This window comes from Hemitrygon akajei, chromosome 9 (assembly GCF_048418815.1).
Source record: "Hemitrygon akajei chromosome 9, sHemAka1.3, whole genome shotgun sequence".
NCBI classification, from domain to species: Eukaryota; Metazoa; Chordata; class Chondrichthyes; order Myliobatiformes; family Dasyatidae; genus Hemitrygon; species Hemitrygon akajei.
In genome coordinates, this window is record NC_133132.1 from 65543609 (window position 1) to 65569409 (window position 25801).

General features: G+C 45.0%; 1 protein-coding gene across 1 annotated transcript in view; it reads right to left on the bottom strand.

Moving 5' to 3' along the window:
- LOC140732658 (dynein axonemal heavy chain 8-like) overlaps nucleotides 1–25801 on the bottom strand; it is a 952247-nt gene that overhangs the window by 56091 nt on the left and 870355 nt on the right. Inside the window, exons 81-82 of the mRNA XM_073055351.1 lie at nucleotides 21797–21999; nucleotides 10711–10784 (exon numbers count right to left, since the gene is read on the bottom strand). Coding sequence (XP_072911452.1) covers nucleotides 10711–10784; nucleotides 21797–21999 — 277 coding nt within the window. The remainder of the gene's footprint in view (nucleotides 1–10710; nucleotides 10785–21796; nucleotides 22000–25801) is intronic.

Consider the following 25801-nt stretch of genomic DNA (forward strand, 5'->3'; position numbering starts at 1 on the left):
GCCTGTCTACACTAATCCTGTTTGTTCTCACTAGGAACATATCTTTCCATGTATAGCCTATTTACATGTCTGTTTAAATACCTCTTAAACATAGAAATTGTCTCTCTTAAAAAATGAAATGTTCCATTCCATGCAAAATATCCTGTGAATTTCTTTGCATGATCTCCACTGTATTCATGTCCTTCCTATAGTACGATAAGCAGGATTGCACACAATATTTCAGCTATAACATGTCCATGTTTTTTTTTTTTTAAAAAAAGGGATTAATCAAAATGGTTAGCATGGCTTTCTTAGGGGGAAAATATGCCCGGTCAAGTTCACTGCTTTTTTTATGAGTAGGGAACAGTGTAGTCTCAATGTACTTTAGTAATGCATGTTGGCAAAATGGATCCACAAATGCTTTTAACAGAGGCAGGAGGTGACGGGAGAATATTGTTTTTTTAAAACTGATGGGAAGTATAGAAATTGAGGGAACTTGGTGAATATGTCCAAGGATCTCTGACTGTGGCCGCGCAGGTAGTGTAATAGAGCTTTGACTAGTGGCCAATCCAGACATCAGGAATTTCGAGAGGAGGGGACTTTAATTAGGTCCACTACCTGAGAGTAAAAGGCAGCAGTAGCAGGTAGCTGCAGCATTATAGATCTTTACCAATAGGCATATGGGATTAGTAAATGCAAATTAAAGGAAGGCAGGGGTAAGCGCAGCGGCCATCGTCTGAGTGGACAGAGTCGGCATGGTGATCTTGAGGCTTTAGCTCTTTGAATCCTCAGAAGAGAGGCTTCACTCAGAAAGCAAAGGAAAGAAAAAGTCAAGTTTTTTTTCATTCTCTGCTTTATATTTGCTCAGCTAGGAACAGTAGGGATGACAAGCAGGATAGTGAAATGCTTCTCCTATGGGATGTGGGAAGGCAGGGAGACCTCCAGTGTCCCTGACGACTACAACTCTGAGAGGTGATTCCAGCTGCTTCTTCGAACAAACCACATTAAGGAGTTGGAGTTGGAGCTGGAACCGGATGAACTCTGGATCATTTGGGAGGCTGAAGGGCTGAAAGATAGGATGTATAGAGAGGTAGTTGCACCCAGGAAACTGGGTGACAGTCAGGTAAGGGGTTAAGGAGCCAGTGAAGAGAACCACTGTGACCACCCCCTCAACAACAGGCTTATCACGTTGGATACTGTTGGTGGGAGATGACTTGACAGGGAAGAGTCTCTGGCTGGATCTCTGGCACTGAGTCTGCCCCTGAGTCTCAGAAGGGAAGGGCAGAGAAGAAGCATGCTGTGGTGATGGGGGATTTGTTTGTTAGGGGAATGGACAGGAGGTTCTGTGGTTGAGAACGAGATTCCAAGGTAGTATGTTGCCTCCTGGATGCCAGGGTCCTCAGGATGATATCTCCGATTGAGTCCTCAGCATTCTTAAGTGGAAGGGTGAACAGCCAGAAGTCGTGGTCTAAGCAGATACCAATGACATGGGTAGGGTAAGTGACAAGGTTCTGCAGAGAGGATTAGGTGCTAAGTTAAAGGGCAAGACCTCCAGGGTTGTGATCTCAGGACTGCTACCCATGCCACATGCTGGTGAAGCTTCATTAAGGCAAATTATACAGTTTAATACTTGGCTAAGGCGTTAGCATAGGAGGCAGAGCATAAGATTTTTAGATCATTGCGTTCTCTTCCAGGGAAGGTGGGACCTGTACAGAAGGGATGGTTTGCATCTGAATTGGAGGTGGACGAGTATCCACGTGGGAAGGTTTGTTAATGCAGCATAGTGGATGAGAGTTGCAAGGGGATGAGAACCAGAGTGCCAGAATAGTTACAGGAGAGGTTGTAGAGGCAGATGTTGGTAAGACCTCAGACAAAGTTAAGAATCAAAAGGTTGAGCTCGTGCAGCTAGTGTCCTAAGCTGCCTAAATTTCAATACAAGACGTAAAGTGGGAAAGGCAGATAATAGTGTTGAAGATGAGGTAGCTGGTTTACAAACGGAGGCAATGCGTAGTGAGGAGAGGCTGATGATACGGAGAAATTGCAGTCAACAGGAAGAGTTGCAATGTAAAAGGTGGACAAAATTGTAAAGGGTGAATATAGGACTGAAGGTGTTGTATTTGAATGTGCACAGTATACAGAATAAGGGAGATGAACTTGCAGCACAGTTGCAGATTGGCAGGTATGATGTAGGCATCTCTGATTCATGGCTGAAAGATTACAGCTGGGAGCTTAATGTCCATGAATACACATTGTATTGAAAAAATAAACAGGAAGGCAGAAGGGTGCCGTTGCTCTGTTGGTTTAAAAAATCAAATCAAATCATGAGAAAACGGTGACATAGGGTCAGAAGGTGTAGAATAATTGTGGATAAAGCTAAGGAACTGCAGGGGTAAAAAGAGCCTGTCGGAAGATGAATGTAGACTGAGAACAGTTGTAAGGATGTGGTCTACAAGTTACAATGGGAGATGGAAAAAGCATACCAAAAGGGCAATGTTACAATAGTCATGGGGTACTTCAATATGCAGGTAGATTGGGAAAATCAGGTTGGTGCTGGATAACAGGAGGGGGAGTTTCTAGAGTTCCTACAAGATGCCTTTTTAGAGCAGCTCCTGGTTGAGCCCACTTGAGGATCAACTATTCTGGATTTGTTGTGCAATGAACCAGAATTGATTAGAGAGCTTAAGGTAAATGAATTCTTGGGGGCAAGTGATCATAATATGATCAAATTCACCCTGAAAATTGAGAAGAGAAGCTAAAGTCAGACATATCAGTATTACAGTGGAATAAAAGGAATTAGAGGCATGAGAGAGGAGTTAGCTAGAATTGATTGGAAAAGAACACTGGCAGGTATGACAGCAAAGCAACAATGGCTGGAATTTCTGGAAGCCTTTCGGAAGGCACAGGATATGTACATCCCAAACAGGAAGAAGTATGCTAAAGGAAAAATGACACAATTGTGCTGAAGCCAACATAAAAGCCAAAGAGGGCATATAATAGGGCAAAAATTAGTGGAAAGTGAGAGGATACCAACAGAAGACAACTAAATAGGAAGTCATTATTGGCTAGCTTATTTTCATATTCCATTGTTATCATAATATTAAAGAGGATATCAAAAGTTTCTTCAGCTACATAAAGCATAAGACAGGCAATAGTGGACAGACTGCTGGAAAACAATGTTGGAGAGGTAGTAATGGGGTCAAGGAAATGGTGGTGAACTGAATAAGTGTTTTGTATCAGTCTTCACTGTTGAAGACACTAGCAGTATTGTGGAAGTTCCAGGTGTCAGGGGCATAAAGTGTCTGAAACTAGAGAAAAGGTTCTTGGGAAACTGGAAGGTCGAAGGTAGATAAGTCACCTGGACCAGATGGTGTACACACCTGAGTTCTGAAAGAGGTGGCTGAAGAGATCATGGAGGCATTAATAATGATCTCTCAAGAATCACTAGATTCTGGACTGGTACTGGAAGACTAAAAAAAATTGCAGATGTCACTCCACTCTTCCAGAAGGGACAGAAGCAGAAGAAAGGCCACTATAGGCCAGTTAATCTGACCTCATTGGTTGGGGAGATGCTGGAGTCGATTATTAAGGATGCGGTCTCAGGGTACTTGGAGGCACATGATAATATAGGTCACACGCACAACACGCTGGAGGAACTCGGCAGGTTGGGCAGCATCCATGGAAACGAACAGTCAACGTTTCAGGTTGAGACCCTTCATCAGGACTGTATACAGGCCGTAGTCAGCATAGTTTCTTCAAGGGAAAATCTTGCCTGACAAATCTGTTGGAATTTTTGCAGGAATGCCAGGCAGGATGTTGGAATGCTCCTCTTGCAGGATGTGGGAAGTCAGGGAGACCTCTGGTGTCCCTGACGACACCTGCAAGAAGTATATCCAGCTGCAGCTCCTAACAAACCGTGTTAGGGAACTGGAGAAGGAGCTGGATGACCTCTGGATCATTCAGGAGAATGAGGTGTTTATAGATAGTAGTTTCAGGGAGGCAGTGTCGCCAAAGGAGCAGCGCACAGGTAATTGGGTTACCGTCAGGCGAGGGAAGGGGAAAGGGCAGGCAGAGCAGGGCTCCCCTGTGGCCATACCCCTCAACAAGTATACCAATTTGGATACTGTTGGGGGGGGGGGGGATGATTTACCTGGGACAAGCTGTGGAAGCCGGATCTCTGGCACTGAGTCTGGTTCTGCAGTGCAGAAGTGGGGGAGGAAGAAGAGGAGAGTGGTAGTGATAGGGGACTCAATAGTTAGAGGTACAGACAGGAGGTTCTGTGGTTGTGACAGAGACTTTCGGATGGTTTGTTGCCTCCCGGGTGCCAGGATCAGAGATGTCTCTGATCGCCTGCACAGCATTCTGAAATGGGAGGGTGAGCAGCCAGATGTCATGGTACACATTGGTACCAATGACGTAGGAAGAAAGAGTGAGGAGGTCCTGAAGAGTGAGTATAGAGAGCTTGGTAGGAAGTTAAAAAGCAGGACCTCGAGGGTGGTAATCTCAGGATTGCTACCTGGGCCATGTGCCAGTGAGGGTAAGAATAAGATGCTCTGGAGGATGAACACGTGGCTCAGGAACTGGTGTACGGGGCAGGGTTTCAGATTTCAGGACCATTGGGACCTCTTCTGGGGCAGGTGGGACCTGTACAAGAGAGCTGGGTTACACCTGAACTACAGGGGGACCAATATCCTTGCAGGGAGGTTTGTTAGTGCTATTGGGGGGGGGGATTAAACTAGATTTGCAGGGGGATGGGAACCAGAGTGACAGAGTAGATAGTGGAGCAGGGGTGAAAACAAATGATGTTAAAGTTTCATGCAAAGTCACAAATAGGGTTGTGTGTGGTGGTAATAATCTTCTGAGGTGTGACTATTTCAATGCGAAGAGTATTGTGGGGAAGGCTGATGAGCTGAGGGTGTGGATTGACATGTGGAATTATGACATTGTAGCCATTAGTGAAACTTGGCTACAGGAGGGGCAGGACTGGCAGCTCAATGTTCCAGGGTTCCGATGTTATAGAGGCAGAGGACTGAAGGGTGGGGTGCTGGCATTGCTAGTCGGGGAAAATGTTACAGCAGTGCTTAGGCAGGACAGATTAAGGGGCTTGTCTACAGAGGCCATATGGGTGGAGCTGAGAAACAGGAAAGGTATGACCACATTAATGGGGTTGTATTATAGACCACCCAATAGTCAGCGAGAATTGGAGGAGCAAATCTGCAGAGAGATAGCAGACAACTGCAGGAAACATAAAGTTGTGATAGTAGGGGATTTTAATTTCCTGTGTATTGATTGGGACTCCCATACTGTTAAAGTCTAGATGGGTTAGAGTTTGTAAAATGTGTTCAGGAAAGTTTTCTAAATCAATATATAGAGGTACTGACTAGAGAGGATGAAATATTAGATCTTCTATTAGGAAATGAGTTAGAACAGGTGATGGAAGTGTGTGTAGGGGAGCACTTTGATTCCAGTGATTATAACAACATTAGTTTCAACTTAATCATGGATAAAGATAGATCTGGTCCCTGGGTTGAGGTTCTAAACTGGAAAAAGGCCAAATTTGAAGAAATGAGAAAGGATCTAAAGAGCGTGGATTGGGACAGGTTGTTCTCTGGCAAGGATGTCGTTGGTAAGTGGGAGGCCTTCAAAGGAGAAATTTTGAGAGTGCAGAGTTTGTATGTTCCTGTCAGGATTAAAGGCAAAGTGAATAAGAATAAGGATCCTTGGTTCTCTAGGGATATTGGAACTCTGATAAAGAAGATGTATGACATGTATAGGAAAAAGGGAGCAAATAAGGTACTTGAGGAGTATAAAAAGTGCAAAAAATAATACTTAAGAAAGAAATCAGGAGGGCTAAAAGAAGACATGAGGTAGCTTTGGCAGTCAAGGTGAAGGATAATCCAAAGAGCTTCTATAGGTATATTAAGAGCAAAAGGATAGTAAGGGATAAAATTGGTCCTCTTGAAGATCAGAGCGGTCAGTTATGTATGGAGCCAAAAGAAATGGGGGAGATCTTAAATGGGTTTTTTGTGTCTGTATTTATTAAGGAAACTGGCACGGAGTCAATGGAAATGAGGCAAACAAGTAGTGAGGTCATGAAACTTGTACAGATTGAAGAGGAGGAGGTGCTTGCTATCTTGAGGCAAATCAGAGTAGATAAATCCTCAGGACCTGCCAGGGTATTCCCTCGGACCTTGAAGGAGACTAGTGTTGAAATTGCAGGGGCCCTTGCAGATATATTTAAAATGTCAGTATCTACGGGTGAGGTGCCGGAGGATTGGAGGATAGCTCATGTTGTTCCATTTAAAAAAAAAAAGGCTCAAAAAGTAATCCGGGAAATTATAGGCCGGTAAATTTGACATCTGTAGTAGGTAAATTATTGGAAGGAGTACTAAGAGATAGGATCTACAAGTATTGTATTATTGGAAGGAGTACTAAGAGATAGGATCTACAAGTATTGCTGATTATACAAAGATTGGAGGTGTAGTGGACAGTGGGGAAGGTTTTCAAAGCTTGCAGAGGGATCTGGACCAGCTGAAAAAATGGGCTGAAAAATGGCAGATGGAGTTTAATACAGACAAGTGAGGTATTGCACTTTGGAAGGAGAAACCAAGGTAGAACATACAAGGTAAATGGTAGGGCACTGAGGAGTGCAGTAGAACAGAGGGATCTAGGAATACAGATACAAAATTCCCTAAAAGTGGTGTCACAGGTAGATAGGGTAGTAAAGAGAGCTTTTGGTACATTGGCCTTTATAAATCAAAGTATTGAGTAGAAGAGTTGGAATGTTATGGTGAGGTTGTATAAGGCTTTGGTGAGGCCGAATTTGGAGTATTGTGTACAGTTTTTGTCATCGAATTACAGGAAGGATATTAATAAGGTTGAAAGAGTGCAGAGAAGGTTTACAAGGATGTTGCCGGGACTTGAGAAACCTGAGTTACAGAGAAAGGTTGAATAGGTTAGGACTTTATTCCCTGGAGCGTAGAAGAATGAGGGGAGACTTGATAGAGGTATATAAAATTATGATGGGTATAGATGGAGTGAATGCAAGCAGGCTTTTCCACTGAGGCTAGGGGAGAAAAAACCAGAGGACATGGGTTAAGAGTAAAGGGGGAAAAGTTTAAAGGGAACATTGGGGGGGGGCTTCTTCACACAGAGTGGTGGGAGTGTGGAATGAGCTGCCAGATGAAGTTGTAAATGTGGGCTCACTTTTAACATTGAAGAAAAACTTGGACAGGTACGTGGATGAGAGGTGTATGGAGAAATATGGGCCAGGTGCAGGTCAGTGAGACTAGACAGACAAATGGTTTGGCACAGCCAAGAAGGGCCAAAAGACCTGTTTCTGTGCTGTAATGTTTTATGGTTCTATGGAATAAGAAGCAGGATAGACAAAGGAGAATTAGTGTATGGTGTGTACTTGGATTTTCAGAAGGCCTTTGACAAAGTTTTACACAAGGCTGCTTAACAAGCTACGAGCTCATGGTATTACAGGAAGATTCTAGCATGGATAAAGCAGTGGCTGATTGGCAGGAGGAAAAGTGTGGGAATAAAAGGAGCCTTTGCTGGCTGACTGCTGGTGACAAGTGGTGTTCCACAGGAGTCTGTGTTGGGACTGATTCTTTTTGCGTTATTTGTCAATGATTTGGATGATGGAATTGATGGCTTTGTTGAAAATTTTGCAGACAATACAAAGATAGGCAGAGGGGCAGGTAGCTTTGAGGAAGTAGAGTCTACAGAAGGACAGATAAGGAGAATGGGCCAAGAAATGGCAGATGGAATACGGTGTCAGGGAATTGTATGGTCATGCACTTTGGTAGAAGAAATGAAAGGGTTGATTATTTTCTAAATGGAGAGAAAATACAAAAAACTGAGGTACAAGAGGACTTGGGAGACCTTGCGCATGATCCCTTAAAGTTAATTTGCATGTTGAATCTGTGGTGAGGAAGGCAAATACAATGTTAGCATTCATTACAAGTGGACTGGATTATAAAAGTAAGGATGTAATATTGAAACTTTATAAAGTACTGGTGAGGCCTTACTTGAAGTATTGTGAGCAGGTTTGGGCCCCTTAACTGAAAAAGGATTTGCTGAAACTAGAGAGGTTCAAAGGAGATTTGCAAAAATGATTCCAGGATTGAAATGCTTGTCATATGAAGAGTGTTTTATGGCTTTGGACCTGTATTCACTAGAATTCAGAAAAATGAGGAGTGATGTCATAGAAACCTATTGAATGGTGAAAGGGCTTGACAGCATGGATGTGGAAAGGATGTTTCCTATGGTGGGAGAGCCTCAGAATAGAGGAGTGTCCTTTTAGAAGTTAGATGAGGAGGAATTTATTTAGCCAGAGAATGGTGAACCTATGCAATTCTTTGCCACAGGTAGCTGTGGCCAAGTCTTATGTATATTCAAGGTAGAGGGTGATAGATTCTTGATTGGTCAGGATTTGAAGAGATATGGGGAGAAGGCAGGAGATTGGGGCTGAGAGGAGCTGACTTGATGGGCCAAACTACCTTATTCTGCTCCTATATCTTATGGTCTTATAAGGCAGTAAAGAAGGCTTTAATTAGCTAGGAACAGAATATAAAAGCAGCTAAGTTGTGGTACAACTTTATAAATATTGACTTGGACACAGCTTGAATACTGTACACAGTTCTGGTTGCATATTTGAAGTCAAAATGTGTACAGCAGATCTTTTGACCTTGCTATGTTAGCTGATAACCTGAGTGTGCATCATGCCCATGGTAGACCCTGAACTGTATTGGATCATTTTGAGAATGTGGCAAGTATGCATGCAATCTGATTGATCATGCTGTGAGTAGATTGGGTCTCCTACGCACCGATGGCTCCCTCTATTTGCAGGGGCCTTCGAGTGTGCATGTTTTCGTCTCTGAGAGCCCAGCTTCTAGCTCCCAAATTAAGTTGTCCACTGTGTACAGTGGCTACCATGACTCAGTGAAAATATTTAATCCTACTCTCCATTGTTGTTCTTGCTCTCCACATATGTAATAGACCCAAAACAAAATTCTGAAATATTGCATGACAAACAAGGAACATAACTGGGTTCTTGATGGCGTATAATACATATGAATGTTCTATATGGTAGAATATCAAACACCTATATGTTTAAAAAAAGGCAGAAGAATTATATTGCTACATTATGCTGAAGATATTTTAGATGGTATTTAAATTAAGAGTACACTTATGAAGAAAGTGGATTGTACAGGAAGTGTGCACAATAGGGATCACAGAGATAATCTATGCTCTCACTTTATTATTATGATTATAGCATCCAACAATGCTAAACACTTTTCCATTACATTCATGTTCATCTAAGGGTGCAGTTTAATGATGGCTGGTAACACCAAAGCACTGCTGACAGTGATTAAAGCTGCTGAAAATCATTTCAAGGGTTTGAGAACTTTGATGAAATACAGGAACAGCGCAGAGAGCAAGTATCCTGACTGTCCAACACAGCTAGATAGATGAGCATAAAGAACTCTGCATCAAAACCCAAGAAACAATCCAAGCTACATATCTCTATCAATAAGGACCCCCACTTAAGCTTCATGTGCCCTGCATACATACATGTTTACCAGCACTCCAAGGTTCACACTACTGCTCAAAGCTTGCACTCATTATCAGACACACTATTCAAGAAAATGCAATTGGTGGTCGGAGAGGTGGAGGGCTGTCATGGGAGGGAGTAGCTCATGATTAATTACACAGGTAGGTTAAGAAAAGTGTGCTGATAAATACTAGAACAGTGATACAGATCATTTTTGATAATTATGTCTTCTAAAATCCTAATTGGCCCACCATCACAATACCTCTTTTTCCATAAAAGACATAAATGACACAAGTAGGCACCTATTGTTGTCTCTTTCTCTCTATTAATCCAGCCCTCCACCTTTCGTATTTTTGATATGAACATAAAATTCTCCATGTTTGTGACAATCTAACAGCTGATAGACCAAACTGAAACTCTACCTGGAATGTGCAGACAGGGGTTGGGGAAATACAATTCCTAAAATGCATAGTTAAAGCCTGGATCTTCTACACCTCAATTTGAATGCAAAGTCTGATGACCAGCGTTTCCATTCCAATACAGCACAGGCAAAAGCCATCAGGTGTTCTATTGGAAGATTTGACTTTATCATGTAGTTTTAATGTTGCCATGTAAGTTTAAACTGCAGCAAACAAAGGTCTGAATATTAATGTAAACTCCCCAACAAAACTGCATGTCACTCAGGATACTTTAAATTGGACAGTATGAGCAGAGGAAAAGGTGGATCATATATTCTGTGAATGCTAAATAAGTTGCCACTAGATTGTTGCATTTGACATGGTTCTCATTAAATCAAAAATCATGTAATTAGCTACCACTGCCATACTGACTTTGTTGTAATAGAAGCTACATTAAAAATATGCACTTGATTCACAACAAAAATTGGAAACAATTGCCATCTATAGTATTAATAAAAATAGTGACTCAGTGTTTGAGCCAATACCACAGAAATGGACCTGCTAAGTTCTGACTTCATACTGCATTTGGAGAGGCCTTCCTGTAACAAGACAATCAAAAATTACCACACTGTGTTTCGATTAATGAGAATGCTGGGATAATTAAAGGATATAAAGTTCATGATAATCTTTGGAATCCTGAAAATGAAAATTGCTGACATGGTATGAAATTTATTTTTGATTTCATACTATTCATAGATTTTTTTGTTTACTGACCTGTTGCATGGACATTGCCACCAGCTTTCTGGCATGAACTTCTTGTCCCTGACCCATGGATATTGCCCGACAATCTATAGAAATCGTATTATTTACTCTTCACATAAGTATCAACTGCAGTTCACTACATTAAATATTAAAGTGGTTATGGCTTAAATTGATTGCTTACCTTCACTGTGCAAGATGCATGAGATTTAAAGAATGCCAAGTAAGATGCCCAATCTCATTTTACAAGGATATTATGGGCGGCACAGCTAGTAGAGATATATCTTTCAGTGCCAGAGATCTGGGTTTGATCTAACCTTCAGATGCTGCTTGAGTGGAGTATTCACATTTTCTCTGTAATCATGTGTGTTTCCTACTATTGCTCCCGATTCATCCCATATCCCAAAGGCATGCAGGTTGATAAGCTAATGAGCTAGTGGAAATTGCCTTGAGTGTGTATGTGAGTGGTAGATTTGGGGAAATTACTGAGAATGAGGGGAAAATAAAATTAGATTAATGCAGGTGTACAATGTCCAGTGTATGTTACTAAAAAGGGCTTCTTTGGTTTGTTACGAGTAGGAATGTTTCTTTGTCTGTTAAAAGTTTCTCTTGCCGTTGTTTCGCTTTAGAATGGCTGATATGGTAATTGTATTCATTTGTTAATCAATGGGGAATGTTATTGTGTTTTGTGAGGCTGGGAACTTGGGGGAGGGGTTGCGCGGGCTTGGGGGTGAAGGGAGTCGGCAGGAGAGACGGACGAGGAAGGTGGACGGGCGCTGGACCACCGCGACTGGCGCTAGATGGCTCGTAAGACCACCGGGTGGTCCCAGGGGTGACGACGTGGCTGTTGGATGATTCGTTGACTGAGCTCCTACGATGTGCACTACACTGACTGAACTTTGATAAGTTGGCGCCTTTTGTTTTTTGTGTGTGTGTGTGTGTGTGTGTGTGTGTGTGTGTGTGTGTGTGTGTGTGTGTGTGTGTGTGTGTGTGTGTGTGTGTGTGTGTGTGTGTGTGTGTGTGTGTGTGTGTGTGTGTGTGTGTGTGTGTGTGTGTGTGTGTGTGTGTGTGTGTGTGTGTGTGTGTGTGTGTGTGTGTGTGTGTGTGTGTGTGTGTGTGTGTGTGTGTGTGTGTGTGTGTGTGTGTGTGTGTGTGTGTGTGTGTGTGTGTGTGTGTGTGTGTGTCTCTCGATTCTCACAGCACCTGTGTGTACGGGAGGTGGGTTGGTGTGTGGCTGGATCTCCTTTTCCCCTAGACATATACCAGCCTGTTGGGTAAGTGTTACATTTGTGGGGGCTCGTCCAGGATTGGATTGTCGGGGCTGTGGAATTGCGCAGGTAGTGAACGAAGATGGACAGAGATACAATTGTTCACTGGTGCGGATTTGAAGGTGTACCGGTACAGTATGCATGCATAGTGAGCGGAGTGGATTTTCGAGTTTCGGGAGACGCGTTAGTGCGGGGGTTAAGTTTGGTAAAGGGTATGTGGCAGGTAGAATTGGTAGCTAGACGGTGTGGTAAAGAGATGGAGTCTAGCTGGGTGTTGGTTAGTACGAGTGCTGACGTCAGGACGTTGGAACTGCCGGCGATGGTCAGTGTATCGGGGGAGGAGGGGCTGTGGGGACTCCACACTCTCTCCAAGGATGAGGCTGAGGAGACATTGGAGGAGGAGCTAGAGCTAGAGGAAAACCCTGGAGAGGTGGCAGGCACTAGCAAAGGGAGGAGGGAGTCGTGACTAGGCCCCGCCCCCCAGGTAGGGTGGAAGCCTCCGAGCTGGCAGCCGCACTTAACTCCCTGGTGGGAGTGGCCGAGAGGCCATGGCTGAAGCTGGGGGTGTTCTCCGGAGCCAAGCCTACTCCGGATGGGGAGGTGGACTATGAGACCTGGATCGAGCATACGTCCTTGATGTTAGAGGAGTGGCCAGGCTCGGATGAGGAGAAGCGGCAGCGATTGGTGGGAAGTTTGAGGGGTTTAGCAGCCAAAACAGTTCGGGAGTGGAAAACTGAAAAGTCTGGGGCCTCAGTGGAGGAATGTATAGAAGTTTTGGAGGGAGCGTTTGGGTTGTCAGGGGAACACTGGCTGCTTTTAGCAGAGTTCCAACGCCTGGAACAATGGAGAGGGGAAAAGCTCTCCGAGTACATATTTAGGATGGAGGGGATGCTCTCGGGGCTGCGGCGCCGGGGGGTAGTGAAGGCGCCTGACGTGGCTAGCGTGAGGATGAGTCAGTTATTAAGTGGCTCTCTGGAGGAGGACAAGGTGGCGTGGACTATTCGGCAGGCTTATAGGAAAGGCCCCCCTCCATCGTTCGGGCAACTGATTAGAGAGGTGCGGGAGGAAGAGAGAGCGTTGGGGCGGAAAAGGGGCGCGGGCCTACGGGAGCGATCCTCAGTGATACAGGAATTGGTGGCTGGGTGGAGGAATGACAACCCACTGAGGGGTAGAGAATCCCCTCTGGAGGGGAGGGACAGGGGAGGTACCCATTCTCAGGGGTGACCAGTGCCGTGGGTTGGGAGTGGGAGTCATCCTGGGAGAGGAGGGGCGGCAGGCAGCGTGTGCTTTAACTGTGGGAAAGAGGGCATTTCAGACGGGACTGTGGGTGGCCGAGGGTGTGCTATAGCTGTGGAGAGGAGGGACACTTTAGGTGGGATTGTGAGAGACCAGGAGTTCCGCGGAGGACAAGCCCCCCTGCGACTAAGAAGGGGGAGGTGTCGGGAAACTTAGGAGAGGCTCAGTGAGGGAACGGACTGGAGCCTCTGGAGGAACACGTTCCCAGAGATCAGCCAGGGGACCACCGGGTGCCCACGCCTCTATTCCAGATGGGCTGGTAGGACCCCGTGCCAGTGTGGGTCTACGGATAGAGGGAGTTTACGCAAAAGCCGTTCTGGATACGGGATCGCAGGTGACCTTATTGTACCGGTCTTTCTACAACCAATATCTAAAGCATTTGCCCGTAACCCCATTTGACGCCCTGCAGATTTGGGGTGTGAGCGAGGGTGACTACCCGTACGATGGGTACCTATCGGTGAGATTGGAGTTCTCGGAGGGCGATGTGGGTGTGTCCGAAGCTATTGAGACGTTGGTGTTGGTGTGTCCTGACCCGGTGGAAACCGGTGGTGCTGCCCTCCTGGTGGGGACTAATTCCCCCGTTGTGCGACGGCTCCTGGGAGCTTGTAAGGAGAAAGCCGGGGAAGACTTTCTGGAGACCCTCTCGGTGCATCCAGTGTTTCGAGCAGTGTTCGAAGAAGGGGTTGCCTCCCTCGGACTGGACCCGGAGTATAAACGAGGGACGGTGTGGTGTACGCAGGCGAGGCCCAAGGTGATCCGACCCGGGGAGGTAGCACTAGTGATGGGGACCCCCAGATTCCCAGGAGTGCCGACGGGCGAAGCCCTGTTAGTAGATGCCCCGGACGATCTTGAAGGGGAGACACGATTTCCGGCGGGGGCGCTGGTGAGGCCCGAAGTGCAGAGACCAGGGGTGGTACATGCGAGGCGTATAGCTATAAGTGTCAGGAACACCACGGCAAGAGACATCACCTTTAAGAGGGGAATGCCGCTGGCACATCTGTTCCCGGTGACGGTAATGTCTAGCGCACCAGTGAGGACCCCTAACGGGGAGGTATCAGAGCATCGAAGGGAGCTGACCGCTGAAGTCTTTAACTTCGGGGATTCCCCTGTGTCGCCAGAGTGGAAACACAGGCTAGTGGAGAAGATGCTGAAGATGGAAGCTGTTTTTTCTTGGGGTGAGTTTGATGTTGGCTGCTCCAAAAGCACTCGCTACACCATCCGGGTGACGGAGGACACCCCGTTCCGAGAGAGATCCCGGCGGCTGGCTCCGGCAGATGTTGAGGACGTGCGGCAGCACTTGTGCACGTTGAAGGAGGCCGGAATCATAGCTGAGTCCCGAAGTCCTTATGCATCCCCAATAGTGGTGGCGCGGAAGAAGAATGGGCGAGTGCGCATGTGTGTTGACTACAGGACTCTGAATCGGCGAACTGTCCCTGATCAATATACTGTCCCAAGAGTCGAGGATGCGCTGGCCTGCCTGAGCGGTGCTAAGTGGTTCAGTGTGCTGCATTTAAGAAGTGGGTATTACCAGATCCCGATGAGTCCAGGCGATAAAGAGAAGACCGCTTTTATCTGCCCGCTGGGGTTCTTTCAGTTCGAACGAATGCCCCAAGGCATATCGGGAGCCCCAGCCACCTTCCAGAGGCTCATGGAGAGAACTGTGGGGGATATGAATCTGTTAGAGGTGCTGGTGTACTTGGACGATTTGATAGTGTTTGGATCGACTTTGGAGGAACATGAGGAGAGGCTGTTGAAGGTGTTGGGCTAGCTTAATGAAGAAGGGTTGAAGCTTTCCCTGGACAAATGCCAGTTCTGCAAATCGTCGGTTAGCTACTTTGGCCATATCATTTCGCGAGAGGGAGTGGCTACTGATCCAACCAAGATAGACGCCGTGACCACCTGGCCGAGACCCCAGAAAGTGGGTGCTCTGCGCTCATTTTTGGGGTTCTGTGGGTATTACCGGCGATTTGTGAAAGGATATGCCAAAGTGTGTCACCCGTTGACTCAGCTGTTGTGTGGCTATCCCCTGGTGGGAAAGAAAAGGACGGGGGACCAGAGGCAGGACGCTGGAGGATACTGGAACCCGGCGGAACCTTTTGGCTCGAGATGGGATGATCAATGTGAAGAGGCGTTCCGGTCTTTGAAAAGGGCACTGATCCAGGCCCCGGTGTTGGCTTTTGCTGATCCCCAGAAGCCATATGTGCTGCACACGGATGCCAGTCGAGAGGGTCTCGGGGCTGTTCTGTACCAGGAGCATAGCAAAGCATTGAGGCCGGTAGCCTTTGTCAGCCGAAGCTTGTCGCCATCGGAGAGAAACTATCCCACTCACAAGTTGGAGTTCCTGGCGCTGAAGTGGGCGGTGGTGGACAAGTTGGGTGATTACCTGTACGGAGCCAAGTTTGAGGTGCGAACGGATAACAATCCTCTCACTTATATTTTGACTTCGGCGAAGCTGGATGCCACAGGACATCGGTGGCTGGAGGCCTTGTCGGTATATGATTTCAGCCTGAGGTACCGGCCCGGAAGCAAGAATGTCGACGCGGATGCTTTGTCTCGTCGGGAGCCGGGGGAACAGGAGAGGGATGAGGAGTGGGAGAGTGTCCCTGCCCCTGGAGTGAAGGCGATGTGTCAGTTTGCTATCACCGTGAAGGCCGAGGGAAGAGGGAGGCTGGAAAGAGCCGTGGACCATTTGGGGGGTTTTGACGATGCCATACCCCTAGCTTACTGTGACCTGACCGCACTGCGGACTAAACAGTTGCCGGAACTGAGTCCGGGGGAAGTGGCAGCTGCTCAGCAAAATGACCCGGGCATTGGCACAGTGTGGAGAGCGGTTGAGAGGGGGGATGGGGCATTGGCTGAGAAGGCGAAACACCCATTCGTGCCCCTGTTGTTGAAGGAGTGGTCTTGGTTGAAGTTAAAGAACCAAATCTTGTACCGGGTAACGGCGCCTCCGGACCAACCCCACTGTTGGCAACTGGTCCTGCCGGAGGAGTATCGACAGGCTGTACTCCAGGCCCTACATGATGATTCTGGACACTTGGGGGTGGAAAAGACCTATGGATTACTCAAAGACCGGTTCTACTGGCCCCGGATGAGGGGGGAAGTCGAAGAATACTGTAGGGGCTGCAGTCGTTGCATCCGGAGGAAGACCCTGCCCACGTTGGCGTCTCCACTGTCGCACTTGCAGAGTGCGGGACCTCTGGACCTGGTATGTATGGATTTTCTGTCGATTGAGCCTGACACCAGCAACACCGCGAATGTCTTAGTCATCACCGATCATTACACTCGCTATGCTCAGGCATTTCCCACTAAGGATCAGAGGGCGACGACAGTGGCGAAGGTGTTATGGGAGAAGTATTTTGTTCATTACGGCCTTCCCAGGCGAATCCATAGCGATCAGGGGCGGGACTTTGAGAGCCGCCTTATCCATGAATTACTGACTATGCTTGGGGTTGAGAAATCCAGGACTACCCCTTATCACCCACAGGGAGATCCGCAGCCAGAGAGGTTCAACCGGACCCTGTTGGATATGCTCGGGATGCTGGAGATTGGGCAGAAAAGCAGGTGGAGTCGTCATATTGGACAATTGGTTCACTGTTACAATTGTACTCGCAATGATGCTACCGGATATTTGCCCTATTATCTGATGTTCGGGCGGGAAGCGAGGTTGCCCATTGACTTGTGTTTTGGGGGTGAAGTGGGTGAATTACCCGGGAAGTCCCATCTAAAGTATGTGTCCGACATGAAGAGGGAGTTACAGCGGGCGTACGAGTTGGCCGAGGCGGCAGCTACCAAACAAAATCAGAGGAATAAGATGCGGTATGATCGAAAGGTGAAGTTTGTTCAATTATTGCCGGGCGACCGGGTCCTTTTACGGAATTTGGGACTCCCTGGTAAGCACAAGTTGGCAGATCGATGGGCGGCCAGCCCCTATATAATAGAGAGCCAGATCCCGAACCTGCCAGTTTACCGGGTGAAACCTGAGGATGGGAAAGGGCCTATCAAGGTACTCCATCGGAATCACCTGCTGCCGCTGGGTCAAGCGGTGCAGGTGGATACGGAGCCAGAGTGGGAGATTACGCCTAGTACAAGGACTCTGCGAGGGCACAGAGAAAGGGAAGAGCCCACTGCTGAAGAGCGGGGACGGGTCCCTCGCCCGGAAATGGCTACTGATTCGGAAGAGGACGACTCAGATGAGTGGCCCCTGTTCCCATTCGCTGGTGCTCCAGTACCCGGAGAGGAGGCTCCTGGCCCTTCCCATACTGAGTTGGGTGAGAGGAGGGAAGGTCTTGAGGGTCAGATGGAGAGGCAGCCAACATTGGTGGGAGAGAGGGTGGAGCCCGAGCGTGAGCCGGAGAGATCTCAGGTGAGGGAGGACCCCCGTGAGGACGGGGGTGAGGGTCTGTCAGGTAGACCTGGGGTGTCCGAGACCATGGGTTCGCAGGTGGAGAGGGAGCCCAGTGGGGCAGAAGGGGTATGGAGATCTCAGAGGATTAGGCGCCCCCCCCCCCCCCCCCCCCCCCCCCGGAGCGGTTGACATATGTGGTACCAGGAGAACCGAGTGTGATGTCTACTGCTCTGGGTAGTTATGTCACTGCTTTCTGCACCTGGGTGGGGTTTTGTGTGTTGCAAGAAGCTTTGGGGAACTCTAGTAATGCTATGAGGGCATGACATTTGCTGGTGGGGAGAGAATGTACAATGTCCTGTGTATGTTACTAAAAAGGGCTTCTTTGGTTTGTTACGAGTAGGAATGCTTCTTTGTCTGTTAAATGGTTCTCTCGCCGTTGTTTCGCTTTAGAATGGCTGATATGGTAACTGTATTCATTTGTTAATCAATGGGGAATGTTATTGTGTTTTGTGAGGCTGGGAACTTGGGGGAGGGGTTGCGCGGGCTTGGGGGTGAAGGGAGTCGGCAGGAGAGACGGACGAGGAAGGTGGACGGGCGCTGGACGGCTCGTAAGACCACCGCGACTGGCGCTAGACGGCTCGTAAGACCACCGGGTGGTCCCAGGGGTGACGACGTGGCTGTCGGATGATTCGTTGATTGAGCTCCTACGATGTGCACTACACTGACTGAACTTTGATAAGTTGGCGCCTTTTGTTTTTTTCTTTCCGTGTGTGTGTGTGTATATATATATATATATATATATATATATATATAGTATTGCCTAATACTTTAGTTAAGTTAGTAAATTCTATAAAGTGTATGTCATATCGGTATTTGGTATGAAGTTGATACGGTGAGCGGCGTGAGGCATAAACTCGATTCTCACAGCACCTGCGTGTACGGGAGGTGGGTTGGTGTGTGGCTGGATCTCCTTTTCCCCTAGACATATACCAGCCTGTTGGGTAAGTGTTACACAGGAATAGCATAAATGAGTGATTGACATTTGGTGTGGTTCTGTTTCCATCTGTATCTTCTGTGACTTTGTGATAATGACCATTCAAAGCAGGTGGAGCAAGGGTGGGCATTTCAAATCTTCCACTATTTTCCCGTTCAAATTTCAGGCTGTGTAGGTGAATCAAAAAAACATGCCAATCACAAGGTGAAGGATTCTGGGTTGGATTAATTGTACACTATTTATTCCAATTGAAGAAACTCTAAGGAATTTAAAAAGATGTAAATAAGCCTTGCAGATTCAAAATATCCATCCAAATTCACATAGTGGTTTAATTTACCTATCCTTTTCGCTCATACTGGAAGAAGCTCTGGAAGTTTAGCTGACTCTGGGGGTGGACAACCAGCTTACTCTTTTTATAGTCTGGCTTGTGTGACTTGGCCTTTGAGTAATTGTTCTCAATAAAAACAAAAGATAAAGGCAGATCGAGGGAAGAAGTGTTTATATTGCTGAAAGGGAAGAGGAAAAATACTAGACAGGCAGAAGAGTGAAGCAGAAGAGACTTGCCATAAACTACCAAGAAAGACCTAAAGGTACATAAGTCACCCGGACCAGATGAATTACACCCTAGAGTTCTGAAAGAGGTGGTGGTACAGATTGTGGAAGCATTAGTAATGATCTTTAAAAATCATTGGATTCTGGCATGGTGCCAAAGGACTGGAAAATTGCAAACGTTACTCCACTCTTAAAGAAGGAAGGCAACAGAAAGGAAATTATAGACCAGTTAGCCTGACCTCAGTGGTTGGGAAGATGTTGGTGTCAATTGTTAAGGATGATGTGATGGAGTTCTTGGTGACACAAGACAAAATGGTATAAAGTCCGTATGGTTTCCTTAAGGGAAGATCTTGCCTGACAAACCTGTTCGACTTCTTTGAGGATAGATAAAGGTGATGTAGTGGATGTTGTATATTTGGACTTTCAGAAGGCCTTTGACAAGGTGACACATGTGAGACTGCCTACCAAATTAAGAGCACATGGTTTTACAGGAAAATTACTGTGATGGTAAGAGCAGGGGTCACCAACTTTTTCTGCACCACGGACTGGTTTAATATTGACAATATTCTTGCGGACCGGCTGACCGGGGGGGGGGGGGGGTGTGGGGGTGGTGGTGTGGGTGTTAATCACGACCGGAATATAGGCAATAAGTCACTTATAAATGGCTAATACACTCAATTTCATTTCTAAAAGGGGTTATCTAACAAATTTAATATTAAACACACAGCGCATATTTTCCTCGTATGAACATATAAAATTATTGCAACACACCAGTGAGAGGACAAGGTGGAGATTGATGTCCCCGTACCATGGCCGCAGCAGTCACAGTCCGGAGAGAGCGTCCGACTGAGCAAGGAGTGTGACAGGGTGCCTGCCTGCCCTCCTTATAGGTAGGTAGGATCTATCGGCTGACAAAGGTTTGGCTCGGGATGACTTTCAGTAGATCACAGCGAGGTAGCTGCTCTGCTACTTGCAAAACCCTGAGCCCAAATTAGGTCGTCCACAAATATTTTAGCACTGGGTTCCCCATGAACATTTGGTGTGCTAAACAGGTTTAGAGGCAGTGCCCATCTGTCCGTGCTCCAGGCCAACCAGGAGGCATGCTCCAGGCACGAGGTGGCTGGTTACCCAAAGCCAACCAGTGATACCTGGCGCAAGGGTATCACTGCGTTTAGGCGACTGACCTTACGTGCATTCAGGTTCAACAGTGGGCATGACAGGGAATGAGGAAAGGTGCATCTGACTCATATCGTTACATTTCGCCAAATCATATAGTTTCCTTGCATGCTTTGCGGTCCGGTGGTTGGGGACCACTGGGTTAGAGCACTGGGTGATTGGTAGGAGGCAGCGAATGGGAATAAAAGGATCCTTGCTTTTTGCCAGTGACTAGTGGTGTTCTACATGGGTGGGTGTTGGGACCGCTTCTTTTTATGCTGTGTATCAATGAATTAGATGATGGAATAGATGGCTTTGTTGCCAAGTTTGCAGATGATATGAAGATTAGTGGAGGGGCAAGTAGTGTTGAGGAAACAGGTAGGCTGCAGAAGGACTTGAGACTGATTAGGAGAGTAGGCAGGAAAGTAGCAAATGAAATACAATGACAGAAAATGCATGGTCATGCACATTGGTAGATGGAATAAAGGTGCAGACTATTTTCTAAATGGGGAGAAAATCCAAAAATCTGAGATGCAAAGGGACTTGAGAGTCCTTGTGCAGAGCACCCTAAAGGTTAACTTGCAGGTAGAGTCAGTGGTGAGGAAAGCAAATGAAATGTTGGCATTCATTTCAAGAGGTCTAGAATACAAGAGCAGTGATGTGATGCTGAGGCTTTATAATGCACTGGTGAGGCCTCACCTTGAGCTCTGTGAACAGTTTTGGGCTCCTCATCTAAGAAAAGATGTGCTGGCATTGGAGATGGTTCAGAGGAGGTTCACAAGGATGATTCTGAGAATGAAAGGGTTATCATATGAAGAACGTTTGGTAGCTCTGGCCTGTATTTGATGGAATTTAGAAGGATGAGGGGGGATTTCATTGAAACTTTTTGAATATTGAAAGGTCTAGACATGGTAGATGTGGAAGGGATGTTTCCCATGGTGGGAAGTCTAGGACAAGAGCGCACGGCCTCAGGATAGAGGGACATGCATTTAAAACAGATGTAGAGAAATTTCCTTAGCCAGAGTGTGGTGAATTAGTGGAATTTATTACCACAGAAGCTGGAGGCCAGGCTGTTGAGTGTATTTAAGGCAGAGCTTGATATATTCTTGATTGGATACTGCATCAAAGGTTACAGGGAGAAGGCTGGGGAGTGGGGCTGGTGGGGGAAGGATCAGCCATGATTGAATGGTGGAACAGTCTCAATGGGCCAAATGGCCTAATCCTGCTCCTATGTCTTGTGGTTTAACTCTGTAAAACAGAGGTGCACACACAGTGGTTTACTGACATTGTCAATAGGAAATGATTAAAGGAGTTTACTTAACCCCAAACAAGGTCACACTGGCACAGCTTTGACAGTTATTATATTAAAAACATTTAAAGGAGGCCTATTAGTGGCAATCTAGAAAAAAATTTAAAATATTGAAAACGATCATATGAGCATATAAAATACTGCCATCCCAAGCAGATGTATTTAGACAATATCCATACCAATTTCAAGTTTCTTGGCCAATCCTTCAATCTGATTGCTGGGATCTGATCCCATGGACAAGAAACAGATGAGAGGAGTTAGTATGTCACTTTCTTCCCATGTTGTCTCCAGGTTTAGAATCACTGGCTCAGCGTATTTTGATCCCATTGCATCGGAAATGTAGTGTCGAGCTTGTGATAAAATTCTATCAGGACACCATGACCTGAGAAATGGAGAACAAATGCTGATGTGTTACTACATAGCACCATCCAGAGACAGAGAAGCAGTTTCAGCGACAGGTTACTGTCGATGCAATGCTCCTCAGACAGGATGAAGAGGTCAATACTCCCCAATGCCATTAGGCTTTACAATTCTACCGCCAGGACTTAAGAACTTTTTAAAAGCTATTATTAATGGTTTTTGAGATAGTGATTTAGATGCATATCATATTTTTTACTGAGTTAAGTATTGTATGTAATTAGTTTTGCTACAACAAGTGTATGGGACATTGGAAAAAAAGTTGAATTTCCCCATGGGGATGAATAAAGTATCTATCTATCTATCTGTTCAGGAGCAGTGGAAGTTCAATAGAACAATTAGGTATATTCTACAGCAAAAGGAATACAGTATTGCAGAACAAATCTGTGGGAAAATTGCAAGGAGATCCAAGACTACAGAAAATTATGAGGGCATGTCATAATTCCATAATATCAAGATTGTAACAATGCATATAGGGCAATGGTGTGGGGAAACAGGAGGAACTTTCATGAGTACTGCTATGTACCTGAATCTAGGGATTAAGTGGTGAGAAATTACTTGGGGAATAGTGATCATAGATTTTGGAATATATATGGGAAAGGATGAGGGGCAGTTTTGTGAAATAGATGGACCATCTTGTACAAGTCCAAAGGTCCTCGATGGTGGCAGATAAAGTGGTTAATAAGGCATAAGGGATAGTGGACTTTATTAGTCAAGGTAGTGAATACAAAAGCAGGGAAGTTATGCTCAAACCTTATAAAACATTACCCAGACCTCAGCTGGAGTATTGTGTGCAGTTCTGGTCATCACACTATAGTAAAGGATGCAAAGCAGATTCATCAGGACGTTGACTGGGATGGAGCATATTAATAATAAGAGACTAAAGAAAATGGGGCACGTTTCCCTGGAGCAGACTAGGTTAAGAGAGGACACAATCGACGCACAAAAAATGACGTGAGCTATAGATAAGGTAGACAGCAAGAATTTTATCCCTTTATCAGTGGCAATTAAAACTGGAAGACATATTTAAGATAAGGAGAAAGATTTACAGGAGACTGGAGAACAAGACCTTTTTTACCTGGAGTGGTGAATATCTAAAAGTCACTGCCTTAGAAAGAGGTGGAAGTGGAATTGCTGACAACATTTCAGTGTTTAGAGAACACTTGAATTGCTGTGTGCAGGCAATAGGGCAAGTACTACAAGATGGAACGAATGTGGAAAGATGCCCAATGACTGACATTAATATGCTAGGCTGCATGGCTAGTTCCAAGCTCTATGTCAGACTTTCTCAACCTTTTTGCCCTGGAGAAGCCCTTGAAATAATCTTCAGGTCTCGGGGAACACTTGCGTAAAAATTATTGTATCTACAGCTCACAATATGTTAGTGTGATCAGTAAGTTGTAGATGTAATAATCCAAAAATAATTGTCAATGCTCTTTCGAGTAGAGAATGAATTTTTAGTCAACGTTTATCGACAAATGAAACTGGTGGTTAAGCTTAGCTTAACTTTCTTGAAATTAATTTTTCATAATTTTTAAACTCAAGGCAAACATAATAAATTTCTGTTAAATAACTGGCCAATATGGGATTTATTTTGTCTAAAGGTAGGCTTGGTAGATTTACATAGAAACATAGAATTTGATTTAAATTAAGGTTGTAAATTGATTTTAATTGATGCTATTTACAACATGATAATTTATTGACAATGTTGAATAGTAAAGTTACTAAAATCCATAAGCCAAGCAACACAGTTGCTAAAACAGCTCCTCCAAGACAGACCTTTTTTCCCAGTAACGAAGACAAAACATTAAATATATCTTTGCCTTTGTTTTGGGTAGCTCTTTGCAACAGAAAATGTTTTCTTGTATTTCATTTACAAATCTTACAAATGCTACATGACATTTACTGGTGAAATCTGTTAACTCAACAACTTGGATAGAGAAGCTGTTGTTTTTCAGTTTATCACAAAAAAACCTTCAGCATCATGTGACATGTCGTCATACATCGACTTATCATACTGTTTGAGAGTGAAACCCTTTTCAATTCCTCATCCTGCATTTTACCCACTATAATTTTCATGCTGGCATTATTAGGTTTCACCAGCTGTGACTTCTTTTGTGGGTAATAAGTTCTGCTACTAAATAACTTGCTTCCTTATCTTTTTTACTGACTGTAACTTCATTAATGAAAGCTTCACGCTGTTTGTTTTGATATTCCAATAGTTGTTTAAAATAATCAGCTCTTTTACATGTCATATGGCTGTGATTTGTAGTTAAGCGTCTGTTCAATTTTCCTGGAGCCATTTGTAAGTGGTTTGCCACAGGCCAGGCATGCTGGAAAAGGGCAACTTGGATCACCAGTCCATGTAAAATCCTTTGACAAGTTGCTTTCATTGTAAAGACGGACTTTGTGTCCATTGTGGCACTAGTACAGTGAAATGACGTGGAAGATCGTACCACCAGACATGATATGTCTGTAAAGCACAGGGGTTAATAAAATATAAAACAGAATGGAATAAACAAAAAATTGAGAAAAATGAGAACTTCAGAATCTAATTCATTTCTAACTAACACAATCAACCTATAATGTTTACAACAACAGCTAAGTGGCAGGCAAGCTGTGGAATCGTGGCACATAAAAATTCCTTTAGAATTGAAATTTCCCTCCAACTTTCTACTTCACGGGTAAAGTTTGTTCACTCCCATAAATCAGTTGGTGGCGTGCAAGGGGAAGTTGGGAGGTAATTTGGAAGGGAGAGGCTGACATCACAGCCCAAGTTGGGCAAGTCCATTCAATACTCAGAAAAAGAACTTCATCAGCCTATCATCCTCCCCTCTGTGCAATACAGAGCTCATGAATTATCAACAGCTTCCCCTTTTTTATGTCAAAAACTGAGAATAAATATGGTCCTACTGCACTGAGAGACCTCTAATAAGATTGCTAATAGGGCTGATCAGTCACTGCCCACCACTGCGAGCACTAGCATCGTGCATTGTGTGGTTCAAAAAATGTTTATTATTTTTTAATCATGATCTCTCATGGAACCCCTAGTGACCTCTTGCGGAACCCTGATTGTGAAACCCTGCTCTATGTCTAAGTTTTATTATTAGGTAGGAAGATCCAAATAAATGTAGCATCTTTGAGGATAGTTACTTGGGATATAAACTAGAAGAAGTGTATCTTTCAAGATCTTTTGATCTATTATATAATGGATTAAGCATCTGAAAATTTTTATTTGTTTTTAATAAATTAATAATTGCCCTTTGCAGAGAAGTGGGGAGCTCAAAATCAAATCAAATCAAGTTTAATTGTCATTTGAACCATACATGGATACAGCCGAATGAGACAGTGTTCTTCTGGGGCCAAGGTGCAAAAATGTACACATGCATTCAAAATTAACAAGAAAGAAAAAAATTTGGTTCTACAGATATTGAGCTTCAATGTTATGATTCAAAGATGGTGAAAGAAAGCCAATGTATTTCCAATTTAAGAATGTGTACTGTAATTTAGAGAGAACTTGTAGAGGCGATAATTAGATTTAGTTTGCGAACAATGTGTATAGAAAATTAAGGTTTAATGTAATTAAGATGATTAAAGAACAGTGTCGTAGATAGAAATTATTTCCTATTATAGTAAGTCTCTTTAATAGGCTGTTCATGAGCAATCAAGATAAACAATACTGAACACAGCAATAGGCCCTTTGGCCCATTGTATTATGCCAAACTAACTAAGCTCAGGTATTTCTTCATTTAAAAAGTGATACTGGC